At 46.6% G+C, this 13829-nt stretch overlaps 1 protein-coding gene across 2 annotated transcripts in view; it reads right to left on the bottom strand.

The window, feature by feature from the left end:
• Positions 1 to 13829, bottom strand: part of cpamd8 (C3 and PZP like alpha-2-macroglobulin domain containing 8) — a 47154-nt gene that overhangs the window by 16123 nt on the left and 17202 nt on the right. For both annotated transcript variants that reach the window (XR_004164504.1, XM_031575387.1), the window contains exons 21-29: positions 13463 to 13616; positions 12027 to 12166; positions 11864 to 11915; positions 11260 to 11558; positions 9107 to 9332; positions 7781 to 7957; positions 7260 to 7341; positions 1588 to 1744; positions 1111 to 1185 (exon numbers count right to left, since the gene is read on the bottom strand). Coding sequence is in view for 1 of the 2 variants with exons in the window: in XM_031575387.1 (XP_031431247.1) it covers positions 1111 to 1185; positions 1588 to 1744; positions 7260 to 7341; positions 7781 to 7957; positions 9107 to 9332; positions 11260 to 11558; positions 11864 to 11915; positions 12027 to 12166; positions 13463 to 13616 (1362 nt within the window). In the remaining variant the exon portion in view is untranslated. The remainder of the gene's footprint in view (positions 1 to 1110; positions 1186 to 1587; positions 1745 to 7259; positions 7342 to 7780; positions 7958 to 9106; positions 9333 to 11259; positions 11559 to 11863; positions 11916 to 12026; positions 12167 to 13462; positions 13617 to 13829) is intronic.

Below are 13829 nucleotides of genomic sequence, written 5' to 3'. Positions count from 1 at the left end.
GTGTTTCATGCCGTGCCTCTGAAATGGACATTAAAGCTGAGCGCTGAAATGTTTGAGATGGTTTCACCGTGACACTGCCTCCCCAACCTCCCAGACCTTCAGGCTGACAACTTATCAACAAGTGCGAATGGGTTTTCCTCTGGTTGCCATGGCCACAGGCACTTTCATGTCTTCCAGATGTATTCTCTTCCTGTGCTAGCTGGATAATAGTCTTCAACAGCCACTCACTCTAATGCGAATGGTCGTCTTTTAATGAGGAGAACCGAAGAACAAGAGGAAAGAGGCTCTCTTTGATGTGAAGTTGACATATCCTTTGACTATGTGTTCAATGGGGCAGGCAAAGTTTAAATTCTGCCAAAGATCTCTAAAGGACACTGTAGTTGTAGGAAGGTTGAGGCAAAGGGCAGAAGGGGCAATAATCCCTATAAAGTGTTCTGCCAAATCTTATACAGGGCAGCATGTGAACGTATAACTGACTCATTTCTTTAACTTGTTCAGAGGAACCAACTTCACAGATTTTATTTTATCCAAATCACTTAAAAAACAAAAGATGTTGTAAAGTTCTGAATCTGAACTCTTAAAGATCCTTTGTCAAGTTCTGTTTAATCGCGATGGCACTTAACTCAGTGTGCTAGAATGGAACGAATGACAGGTTGACTCTTAGGTGACTCCAAAAGAAAACCAGAAGTACAGTAAACAGGAATGTGAGAAATGATGTTTGCTCTGAGGAATCCATTACCTTGTCTTATTATCATACATCTTTAATCCAACCAGAGTGGTTTGATATTAGATATGATTAAATTACCATTAGCGAGAGAAAAAACACCACTCAAGCTTTGCCAAGAAAGTATCCATCTTCTCAAACAGAAAGGGGTGAACTTTTAAACTTACAACTCTGATACTACCATGAAAGAGCTGATCTGGAGGTGATGATAGGAGGGTGTCAGTGCCTGTGAATGCTCACTTCAAAGAGGACTCACTTGTTCAAAGACCGTGTCTGCTCTAGCTGAGGTAATGAGGCTTTGTTATCTCATACTCTCGTCCTCTCGTATGGGCAATGGCAACTGGGTCACTCTGTGAGCTTCTGTTAAACATTCTAGAATCTCTCACCTCTGTGTCGATTCCGGTCTCCAGCAGCGCAGCCACCACATATGCAGTCAGGGAGATTTTCCCATGAATTCCCCCCTGAGATTCAAATACAAATGCTTTGTGTTAGAACCCATACTCATTTGAGACACGATTATTACAAACTTTAAAGAGGGAAGCAGCTCTTTACAAAGGAGGAGAATGCTACCCTATTGGTCCTTTAAAAAAACGTATTTTCTTGTTTCTTCAGGGCTTTTTCTCAAAGCTATGCGGACTAATGGAAAGACTTGTTCTAGGAGGCAAAAGGAAGGTACGATCTAAAGGCACTAATGAAGGCCTGGGCTCTAGCTGTCACCAAAATATGGCAGGGTGATACATGGGTAATCACACTTTGCTCCAAGCAAGCCCACGGGTGTCAGAAACTCAAAACCAATCTCTCTTGCTAACAAAGGAAACATTCCTAGTCAGAGCACATGGTGTGTATAAACTCTTGGAGTGTACCTGCAGGTCTTTGTTGAGTATCCTGCCCATGGCAGGGAAGGAGCCCTCCTCTTTCTGATGAGTGATGAGCCAGGCTTTGGGGGCGCGCAGCTCCTCGGGGTCGATGAAAATGAAGCCCCGTGACTGAGCAAAGGACTTCAGCACAAATGCTGTCAGCCTGGCAGCAAAACACCATCAGAAAACATTTTATTAAAATATTTCTTCTTTTATTTCACTATTTATAATTTATTTATTTATTGTATTATTTTTCCATGGTACAATAACTCATCTGAAAGACTAAGATCTAATTTTATGCAGGGTAAACCCACATTTTTTAAATGCTATGACATTCGGACTTGAGTCATGCCAAAGTGTGCAATGCATCTCCTCTGCAAGGACAGACCCATAAAAACTCTAGTAGGTTTTTTTTTATGGATAGGAAGTATGGAGACATTGATGGTCTTGGGGCCAAGCCTCCATCAACACAGGATCTCGCAGCTGTTCCACCCCAAGAATGTAATATTTAACAATGCCAAATCAAGTATGTTTCTGCCTGCCTGGATGTTTTGAGCGCATTCCATTCCAGTCTGGGTTTCTGTGCAATGCTGAATTGGTATTCCTCGATCGGGAGGGAAGGGTGCCCAAGAAGGCCCTAGAGAGCAGAGAGAGAGCACTCTGCACACTACCACCCCCACAGCAATTAATTCCACTTCTGTCAAAACACCCATCCAAAACACATCTGCCCATATACTCTGTAGGGGCTGCCATACCAATAGCCCATCATTCCCTGCTCAACGTCACAGGTAGTCTCCAGCCATCTTCTTACCTTTCACTGTAACAGTTTTAATAACAGCAGTACTGTAAGTGGTGATGCACTTAAAACCACAGTGAAATCAAAGTTTTTTTCTTGCATGGTGGATTCCATGCGCATAAAGAGATACTGTTACCCTGTAGGAAGAACAACAAAGAACAATAGAACAATAAAATGAGCGATTTGTACCAAACCTCTGGCCAAGGTTTTACTGTACTTTCTCTTGCGCAGTTGCAACTTTCACGCTGAAGTGGTTAATTATACTGCAGCCCATGAAGTTTCACAGAAAGAGAATGCAACCGGCTCCCTTTTCATTTCCAACACATGTCAACAGGGAAAAAACACAATGCAGGAAATTAGGAAGATGGCCCCGATGACATGGGAGACAGTGGTGTGTCTAACTGACGACGGGGAGGCCAGAGTGCTCAATATACAATCTCTGGATCGCACAGAGATCACTTCAGTAAGAGACTGAATGATTGGTTCAGTCATGGCCCTCAGCATGGACGTAAGGGGAAGGAGACTGAGTCAAGACAGTTCACTAGGGACCTGCTTGGATCGGACATCGATACTCAGAAAGAACTCTTGACCGATGTTAAGAGGCAGCTTGGCATTTCATCCAACTACTCCCCAGAAGTTTCAGAGAACCACCCAAAGAAGGGGGGCAAAGGTCCTCCACTCACGTGTGTGTGTGTGTGCCTCTTTTGCAGCTCTTAGGTGCATCTACCCTCTGCACTGTGCTTGTTGAAGGTAGCATAAACTTCCAAGCTCTGTTAGACACTTGGTCTCAGATTAGCCTCATGTGTGCAGATACCTTTCCTAACAAAAATCAGTGGTGCCGTTCCAAAGTTGAATATGTTGGGCTACTTGTTGGCACTAATGGCACTGATTCCCAAGCAGGGAGAGTACAGGCCATTCAAGATATCAAAGCCCCAACTACCATTTCAGAGCTCAGAGGCATCTGTAACCACTCAAGACAGTTCATTGACCATTGGACTATGTGGAGATCGCCAGACCACTTACTAAGCTCCTCTGGAAGGACAGGGTGTTCCAGTGGGGAACAAGCCAGGGAGGATTGCAAAAATCCTAACTCTAGGTTGCAGACATTCCATCTATGTAGATAGTGTGGCAACGCTGACTTGGTTGCTATGCAGGAGTTCCTGATCCAAAAAATCCAGCCCTTCGAAGCAGATCTCCAGAGGTTCCCCATTTCAGTGCCCAGGCTACAACAATCAACAGACTTAAGGCACTTTCAGAACTTAAAGCACTTCCTGACGATTGAGAAAGGACTGCTAGTGTGCATTCCCCATGGCCAAGGACCACTCCATTGGGTCGTCTGGACTGATCACATTGATGTGTAGGCTACAGGAGTGCTAGGACCACATAAAAGACCCTGCAGCAGGTAGTTTACTGGCCATTCATGATCAGAGACATAACAGGTATAGCAAGGGATGTTTGGTCTGCTGCCAGTTCTGTCCATCTCAGCCACTGAACCGACCCCAACTACAAGTCACATGGTGAACAAGGATCACTCGGTCCCTTGGTCTGACCGCCAAATGGACTGGATCGGTCCCATTCTCGCAAGTTCTCGCAAGCTAACAAATACTTCCTTACCAAGTCACTTGTGCTTTCACCAAGTGGGTTGAGTGTCTACAAGCACCAAATGACAACTGCCCAAAAGGCAAATGACAAAAGGCAAAAGCTTGTCTGTTTTTGCTGTAACGTTCACTGAAGCCATTAATTTTAGTAGTTTAATTACAAAATTCATGATTTCATGAGAACCCTAATTTGATAACCCTGTTGCACCCACAACTCAACAAACTAGACAATTGTTCACACCAAATCACAAAACAAACACAGACTCAAAATACTAACAAAAACAAACCTACCCCACCTAACCATCACATACCATTGCACACACACTGCAACCTTACAGCCGATATAATCCTCATATCTAAACAGCTTACCACAAAACTGCTGAAAAAAATCATTGTTCTTCATAAACATTCTACTTATAACACTCTCAGTAACTTCTGAATTGTTTTATACCTGTACGTTTGGTCATACCATCTAACACTGTGAAATGAACTATCTCCTAATAGATACCAATGTTAAATGGGCTGGTCAGATATAAATACATTCAGAGTTGCCATCTTAAATCTCTTGCATTTCATATAGGGAACTGGTGACCAAAAAGCATAACACCCTACCACCCATGCAAGCCACCACAACACCAAACTACCACATCTACTACCCGCACCCCCACACTGCCCTCAGCAAGACCTGGAGACTCAGTGACTACACCGGCATTACAGCATCCTCTTCGCCACTGCCAAACCATGAGGCAAGCTTCCTTCTCTTTCACTCACACACACACACATACACACACACACACACACGCACATATACACACATGCACAGAGTGGGAATAATTTAAGATAAACAGGGTAATTCTTTTTCCTAAAAAAACACACACATTGGGGTCGGAACTGGGAGAGCAGGCCAGCGTCGAGGAGGCGGAAAAAGGACCTCATAAAGGAGGCTATTAAATCTTCTCTTGCTGGTTCTGGAACTTGTGGGTCCCCAGGGTGAGCTCAGACCAGGAGCCCAAAGTCGGCAGGAATTTTTATAATGTTAAGTAATACCGCGGCAACACTGTGTCACCGGCTTTAACAGCCTGGCTGACCGCAGAGGTGCTTCAGAGCATAAAGATGATTGAGAGGGCAGGGAAGCGCCAGAGACAGCTCTGCTACCTCAGGTTCACTCAGGAACACGGGACGCACACACAGATGCACACATTAACACATATACTCACACAAACACACACACACACACACACACACACACACACACACACACACACACACACACACACACACACACACACACACACACAAGGCAGTTAGATTAATATTCACACATCTGCTCTCCAACTTGGTCTTACTTCATATTGAGGTGTGGAACTAAACACCAGGAACATATGAGTGGCCAATATGAGAGCTGTAGCATAAAAAAAGATGCAAAAGATACAGCAAACAGCCTTGTTGCTCTAAGAGGTTCACTGCAGGTTTTGAAAGGGGAACCACAGATGCTCTTGTGTGTTTGTGAAGATACCCAGCGACCCATGTGTGCTTCAATTCAGTTTGTGACTGCAAATATGGAGAAAGAGGCCAAGGCCAATTGTAGTCTTTCTTCCATAGTCATAGTAAAGCATTTTGAACATTAAACTGCGCCTCAGAGATATCTGTCTATTCCGTCAGATTACAGCTAAACAGAAACTTCCCCAGAATCCCAGAATCCCAAATTTGAGCTCATCCTCAGTCCTCAGATGAAACCCTATGTAGCCTCTTTCCTCTTTGTAATTGAGTAGGTGTCGGAGCCGATCCATGGAGCCTTCCTTGCTCTCTTTCTCTTTCTGGTTGTGTAGGTTTTCTATCCTAGGCGAGGTCAGCGATCAAATTAGTCTTGTAGGCCTTGGCTTCCATAAGAAGCACATATTAAATAGTGGCGTTTGTGGCCACGGTCAATGTGCTCATTACTCTGAGCAATTTCCTCCCCAATACATTTTTACAGCCTGGAATACATTAACACTGCATTAGTGCCCGCTGTTTGGCTGGCACCAAACTGCCAGGCTAACGACCCGCTCTGGAGTCCAAACAACAGCTGAGTTGTTCTGACATATAAACACATTGCTCTTGGATTAATAAAGCCTTGCAAGAGCCTCAGCATCGCTGAGCTATGTGTCACCAACGAGTTGAGCAAAGCCGCGTAACAAACTTCACTCGCAGAGGCAGGATGTTTTTTTTCTCCCCTTGCCATGGAAGGAAAAGGCTCTTCATACGATCTGGTAATGGCTAAAGCCTGTACACAAAACCTTTTGAGATGTGGTAAAAGCTACAGGTTTTAGTCAGACACTTACATACAAGGAACCAATTTTATTGGTTTTGTTTGGTTTTAAAACTCATAAGATTCTTTTCTTTGAAAGTTCTTCTAAGGGTTGCAGACTGCACCCACTCTTCTCAGAGTTTATTGTCAGTGGTATGGGTGGGTGGGGGGGGGGGGGGGGGTTCTAGGGCACTAACTATGGACAAAAAAGATGTGTCCTACTTTTCTCCACTCCTGGAGAGCTCCAGGGCACCTCCTTGTGTTTTTCCAACCTGTGACAGGCGGATGAATTATAGCCCCCAGTGGGGGTGGGGAGGGGGGTGCGGATTTGAGAATCGAGGGTCTTAGTTTCAGCCAAATGGGGAGCACGGTTGACTGGGGTCTCCCTCACCCCTTCCACCCACCCCATTCACGCTCCCACTCTCCATTCCTCACGAAAAATAAAAGCAGCATATAAATCTGTCTGGCCCTCATGGTGGGAGACCGGGAGCTAATTAGGAGTTTGTGTACGATTCTCTGGGGTGTCATAATCCCGCCTATTTTACAGTCAACAACTCAGACGCGCTCAGCAGCCTGACCCCGTCTCCTGTCTCATCGCCTCCGCCCTCCACCAATCCATCAAGCTAATGCGCGCGTCTCTGCCTAATACATGTGGCTCCGTCTGAGGGCAAGGGCATTAAAGCCAGCCCTGATTTGCTAATCCAAACACAATGAAACTCATACATGCTCCCCGGAGAGCGTCTGCAAGGCGAAAAATAATACCAAGTCAAAAATGTATCACGCCACTGCAACAGCCGTTGCGTGTTGTTGTTGTTTTGATTCTTGCACGCCACGGTTGCACGGAGTGAGTGACTCTCACTCGCAGACTTCTCACGGTTCCACCCAGTATGGTGGCGCTGCTGTGGGTGGCTGTCTAAGGGGATCGTAAGTCATGCTAATGGGTGACTAGATGACAGGCAGCTGGCTGGGGTGGAGGGGGTTGGGGGGGGGGGCTCACCACATGCTCCCGGAGGAGTCCCTCTCCCCGAAGGCGCTGTAAGAGCCGTCCTGCCGCTTGTAGGTCAGCTGCCTCTGGTAACCTGTGGGAAGAAAAAGCCAGGAGTCAGGCCTGCAGTGCCGGTCATCATCATGGGGCCCACTTGTCTACCGGTACAGGTGAACTGGTATAGTCTGCAAGTGATGACCATATCTGTGTGTGTGTGTGTGTGTGTGTGTGTGTGTGTGTGTGTTGCCTCCGTGTCTCGCAGATGGTAGTGGGTGTTTGCATGTACATCTCTCTGCCTTTTTTCAGTAACACAGTGTGTATGCCTGTACCTTACATCTGGTAACAGAACATGTGGATGAAGGTGTGGGTTAGGATGTGGGTACCTTGTAGCAGGTAACAGAACATTTGGATGAAGGTGTGGGTTAGGATGTGGGTACCTTGTAGCAGGTAACAGAACATGTGGATGTAGGTGTGGGTTAGGATGTGGGTACCTTGTAGCAGGTAACAGAACATGTGGATGTAGGTGTGGGTACCTTGTAGCAGGTAATCAGTGGCTTCGGCCTCCACCTCTGGGCTTAGCTGTCGGGTCTTCTGCAGGTACCTCAGCACAAACACATTGGGGGCAAAGTGGATCATGTTCTGCTCTCCACAGCCAAAGGGCAGTCGCAGCAGGCGGTCCAGGTTGTTCAGTGTGGGACCCATCACATCTCCTACAGCACACAGTTGAAGATAATAACAGCCATTACATGGAAGAGAGCTCTTCTTGTTCAGTTTAACTGCGCTTTGTACACAAATAGGTTTACAGATACCCTTCACATCCCTGGCTTTGATTTTATCTAAAGCTTCCTTTCGATGCTAAATTACAGGTATAAAGTTAGACAGAAACTCAGTTGAAGAGTCCATCTCAGTATAAACATCTCCCACAGTTAGATATGTAGAACATTTTTAAGAAGTGACGGGATTAGGGATGGAGCTAAAAGCAGTAAGTACAGGGAGCCGATGTAGTAAGTGTGCTTGACTTCATTCAGATAAACAACCCTACTAGACCAGGAGAGGGGTTTGGCACACAAGTAATACACCAAAACACTAATCATTTCCCGAGGGATCCAAATGTTATATCTACCATAAACCATTACTGGACATAGTGCAATCCAGTTATTTTCAGAAGTATTTCACATTTCTCAGGGACGAATGTGCACACAGATGGGAACGCCACAGTGGCCGCCTCTGTGTCCCCAGGAAGGAAACTCTCCCCTCACCCATCACGCAAAAAATGCAGACAAAATCACCCCCAGTCTACCCATTAAGGAAACTTTCTCCTCACAAATCACAAATAACTATGGCCCAGTGAGAGTTTTAAACATGCGCATGAGACAGTGTAGACTCTTAAAACAGATTCTTTTTATTAGCCACCGAGGAGGAACCATTTCTAGTAATTTGAGTGAGAGAGTATTTTGGATGTGGAAATTGTAACAAAGAGTATAATGAAAACCGATTCCTTCTTTATCACTAAAAAGCTTAAAGCTTAAAGTATATTAACAGTTCTTCAATCAGACTTGGCTAGCATAGGTTTCCCCCATATTGAATGTGCTGTACACAGACAAAATAAGGGATTCCAACCTCCTTGAAAGTTTCTCAGTAGATCTATGCATTCTAAATGCATTAACATTTGTAATTGTTTATTTGTTTGGGTACGAGCTCTCAGAATATAAACACAGCTAGCTTAAGTACTCAAAGAATGTTTGGCTTGGAAAGGTCTTGCATAGAGCCCTTAGTGTAAGCAAGGCACCCTCAAATGTCCCCCTTTGAAAGGAAAGCAGTTTTAAGTGGCTGGGAGTGTGAGTGCGTTCTTTCCTTACCAATCATGGAGGCCGTGGCTCGCTCTGACCCTGCCACCACGTTGTGCGGGACGCCCAGAGTGAAGGCTTCATTGTGGTTCTCGTCCGACTCCTCCTTTCGCCAGATCTTGAACTCGCCGACGGAGCCCCAGCCTGTGGAGAAGCCAATGTGCCGAATCTGGCCCGAGAGGGGCCCAGGCCACTGCACTATGATGGACTCGTTGGAGGGCTGAGACCCATGGCCAACCTAGCGGAGAAGACCAGATCACGGAGATCTCAATCACAAAGATCACAGGGATCCCAGGTCACAGAGATCACAGATCTAAGAGATGACCGGTCACAGAGATGACAGATCTAAGGGATCACAGGTCACAGGTCACAGAGATCACAGAGATCACAGATCTAAGAGGCTCAGAATGAAAACATGGCAACAGTACAGTGGAGCGTGGGGGTGTGGGAGTGTCTCGGAATGCTTAACCCCTCCCTCCCAAATCCCCCAGAAACAGCTGCCTGCCATCCCTCCTTTCTTTTGTTCACACATCCGCCCGCTCCTCCCTTCATTCCCTTCATATTTCCTCCTTTCGGTCACTTTTTCCAGTCCTCCATTTGCTCTCATTCCATTGACCTGACTCGACCAAACAGGTGAAGGCAATATGTCTGACAACACAAACCAGCTTACAGTTTGGCTCCAGACAAACTCGTTTCTCGCTGGCAGAAAAGGGCTTTCACCTCCTATTACCCCATCCTCAAACAGGCAACTAGATGTGATTTCTACTTTTACACCAGCCCATGGTGCTTTTATTTTCATTTCAAGTGTTTGTACAAGGAGTTCCTCCTCCATATATCCTTGACAGGTTTGGTGGAGTAGCTGCTGTTTCTGCTAAGCAGATTTAAGCTGAGTGTGCCAGGAAAGGCCCTCTTCACAATGCCTTCCAGATTTCCCCCTTCGGATACACCCTGGCAAAACAAGTAAGCAATTAGTGCATGCCATGTCAGAAATATGCATTCCCTCATTCAAAGGAAATGAAGTAATCATGATCACACTTTAATTCAATTACGACGCCTGGGAAACCAATTAAATTCCACTTAAAAAGCTGTATAAGGAATATTGCCATTTACAAGGAGTGGGGCTCCATAAAAAAACCGAAACGATTGCCAGAAGTTAGCAAACATAAACCTCGCTCACCTTATATCTACATACGTACACCTCCAACTGCTGTTCCAAATTAACACATACTCCGCTTGATATTTACTGGAATTCCTGGCTGAATTAAATTCAATTCATTACCACATTGGTTGCAGGAGCATGTAAAACGGAACATGGCCCAACAAACACAGGAACCAGGTCAGTGAGATAATAAAACTCCCTGCGAGGCCTAATTAAAAGCGTCCCGCCTCCAGTGTGCTCTGTGCCGGGTAACGGCTCCCTGTGGGACTCGGGACCTCAGGATTTACCCCCTCGTCTTGGTGATGGCACCCCGGCACGCCGCGCAACAAGCCACGGATCACCGCCCGTGGCCACACTGACATCAGCCCGCTTCGCGTGACCTCACGGGTGTGCCACCGGGAGAGAGAGAGAGAGAGAGAGAGAGTGAGAGAGGGAGTGGGGCGCCAGAGAAACGCAGGCCGCTAATCATCTCAACCGTGGACAAACAGAGAGTTCCGTTTCCCTGGCAATGGTTCACGAGCACAGTCAGAAGCCTGTTAACGTGGCGCCTGTCCACTTGCTCTTGAGACGTATACACAGCAGAGCTGCCATGATAAATCAGTGATAGCCTACTCAGTTCCATTCAGGTTTTTTTTGTCTGTCAGTGTTCTCTAAATAGAGTTCATACGGCAAGTCTTTGAGGAATGGGAGAGCTTTAATTTTGTTTAGCCCTCCTGACTACTCTTATCCACTACTACTGAGACTGTAGACTATGGCAGCATACCAAGGCCCCCTTGATTATATTCAGGTTCATCCTAGAACAATGAGAAGAAAACGCAGATGCTCACACACTGATCTTAAGCTTCAATGTAACTTATTGGTTAGACCTTTTAGCCCTCCTCATCTGCACAATGGAGACCCAGAGCTCATAGTGAAGACCATGAGAGTCGACCATGAACTCAGAGTGCCTTTTCTTCTTTTTAAGCTGTTGCTCTGGGACCAGGACTTGCACCTAGCAGTGTCGTACCTGTACAACCCCGCCCTTCCAGCTGATCCAGAAGCTGCGGTACTCATCCCAGGAGAGGATGCCTGGCGTGGGGGCGCTGGCCACCGGTTCTCCCATCTTCCCCAGAGAGATCCAGGAGCGCGTGTTCTGCCTGCCCCCCAGCACGATCTCAAGCATCTCAGCGCTGTCATGCGGGCTGGCTGAGAGGGCGATGTGGGCGTCATTGTGTGTCTTCACCGCCACCTCGAAGTGTGTGACGCGCGCTGGCCGTTTCACGTACTGGTACTCATATTTGTTGGGTGTGGAGATGTGGATTCGCTCTGACGAAGGGGAGTATGGTTAGTTCAACAAAGCCTCTCAGGAAGACACAATGTTAGCACTGTAATAGTGGCAACACGACCCAAGACATCTGTGTGAGTGCCTTACCACTATTTATTTATGGATTACATATCAAGCTGTGCAAATGTCTTTTAAATGGGACAAATCTGTATGCTTTTGTGGTTTCAGTGCGAGAGAAGCCCATCTGAGGTAGACATTCTAGATGCTGAGTGTATTGTGGGAAGCACATTCTATAGTGTGATGGACAGAGAGCAGAGATGAGAGAGTGAGTCTGAGCAGTACTAACCATTGGGGCAAAAGAAGACGCTGTAGGTGTACTCTCTGGGTAGACCCTCCGGCTGAAAGAGAGGGAGACACACACATTTAATAAGAATAAGAAATTGACTGGAGATCTAAACAACAACAAATTGTCACAGCTCTACTGTTTTAGGATCAGATGGGTTTCCCACCTCCACTAGCACACTGCGGCGCACGTAGTCGCTCCCCGCCTGAGCTCGCCTGTCCTCCAGCTCCTCTGTGTTGCGCCCCATTTTAGGGGACTGGAGTCCATCATGGCAGCACCCCGGTTCATTGTAGGCCACTGCACGAGCTGTCACACCAAATGCAAAAAACCGTCACCTCCCTGTGTATGTGTGTATGTGGGTGGGTGGGGTAGGGGGGGGCGTGTGTGTGTCTGTGTGTGTGTGCGTGTGTGTCGGCAACTGTTGATGCAGAAGTTGTTTTGTTTGTTCTGTCAAATGCAATATAATAGACGTGGAACACACTGTATTGTGCATGTTAAGTGAAATGATCAAAACAAGTTGTGTCAGCAAAAGCTTGTGTTATGGGTTCCATGCCGACAAGGACTCATCGGCAAATGATCACAGGCTTTCAAGAATGTTTCCGCGCAACTTCAAAAGACGGGACAAATTGACAGAGGAGAAAAAAACAACGCCTCCCCCTCAGTTATCTGTCGCCCCAGGGGGCCGCGGAACACACACACACACACACACACATCCACAACTGTGCACATACGTGTAAGCCCACTAAGGCTACAAAACACATATCCCACAATATCTTCCCCTTCTCTAAAAGGTGAGGGTAAGAAACATACCATACAAAGATACAGTATACAGTACACTGTTACTCAAACACACATACACACACACACACACATACAGATTCAGTGAGTGTTCTCTCAGTTGTGTGTGTGCCAAACCAGCTCATTGTGTGTGTGTAGTGAGAGGGAAGGAGGGAGGGGGGCAGCAGGGTCAGAGGCAAGGCGCAGGGGGCCCATTGGCCGGCAGTGACCCATAAACTCATCAAAGTGCCACTGGGAGTCATAGAATGCTCCCCCCCCAACACACGCACACACCTCTTCCCCCACCTCTGTCCAGAGAGTGTGTCTCTCAGGAGGTCCCTTCCCTTACAGTGTGGAGCCCCCCCACCCCACCCCTCACCCCCAGCACACACATGTTAGCCTCATCAGTGGGTGCTTTCTTATTCTATATGAAGTGTTTGTCCTTCATGGTGGTGTCGGACATTACATTCAGTATCAGTGGGAATGGACAGGAGGTTGGCAAATAAAATGTCAAAATGAATGTGTCTCGACACACTCAAAGAGCTAAAAAAATATTTTCAGAAGGGCGAACTTTTCAAGTGTATGAAAAAGCAGCTTTTTGCATAGCACCTGAGATGGAATCTGTGACCAGTGTATTTTGCAAGCAGTTTCAAACAGGGTTTAAGAAGATAATGGTTAATACTTTATGAGACGCATTTATGTGTGTGTGTGTGTGTGTGTGTGTGTGTGTGTGTGTGTGTATGTGTGTGTGTATGTGTGTCTGACTGGGATTGTGTCTGTATGTTTATATTCTGTCAGATGTCGTGACTGCACAGATGATCTAACCTGTGATGTTGGCTGCACCCAGCTCGGCAAATGACAGCACAATAAAGGTGGGCGTGGCCTCCCCAGGCGCCACACACTTCTTCCTGGTCAGGTGATGCTTGCCAGGATGCCCCACAAAGCGGATGCCCTTGGGCACAGACACTTTGACATGGACCTGCAGAGGGACAAGACAAACCAAACCAGAGGCCCGTGAAGGCATACTCCATTAATCTGCTTCTCCTGACATGAACAGAATTGCGTCATATCTCTCTCTCTCTCTCTCTTTCTCCTTCTCTCTCTGCTCCTCTCTTCCCCTCTTTTCTCTCCATCCACCCTACCCCCTTTACTCCCAATCCGTGTTCTCTTTTTTTTTCTTCTTCTTTTCCCC

The sequence above is a fragment of the Clupea harengus genome, chromosome 10 (genome assembly GCF_900700415.2).
Source record: "Clupea harengus chromosome 10, Ch_v2.0.2, whole genome shotgun sequence".
NCBI lineage: Eukaryota > Metazoa > Chordata > Actinopteri > Clupeiformes > Clupeidae > Clupea > Clupea harengus.
Note: the sequence above shows the minus strand (reverse complement) of the source record. Positions and strands in the feature narration are given on the sequence as shown.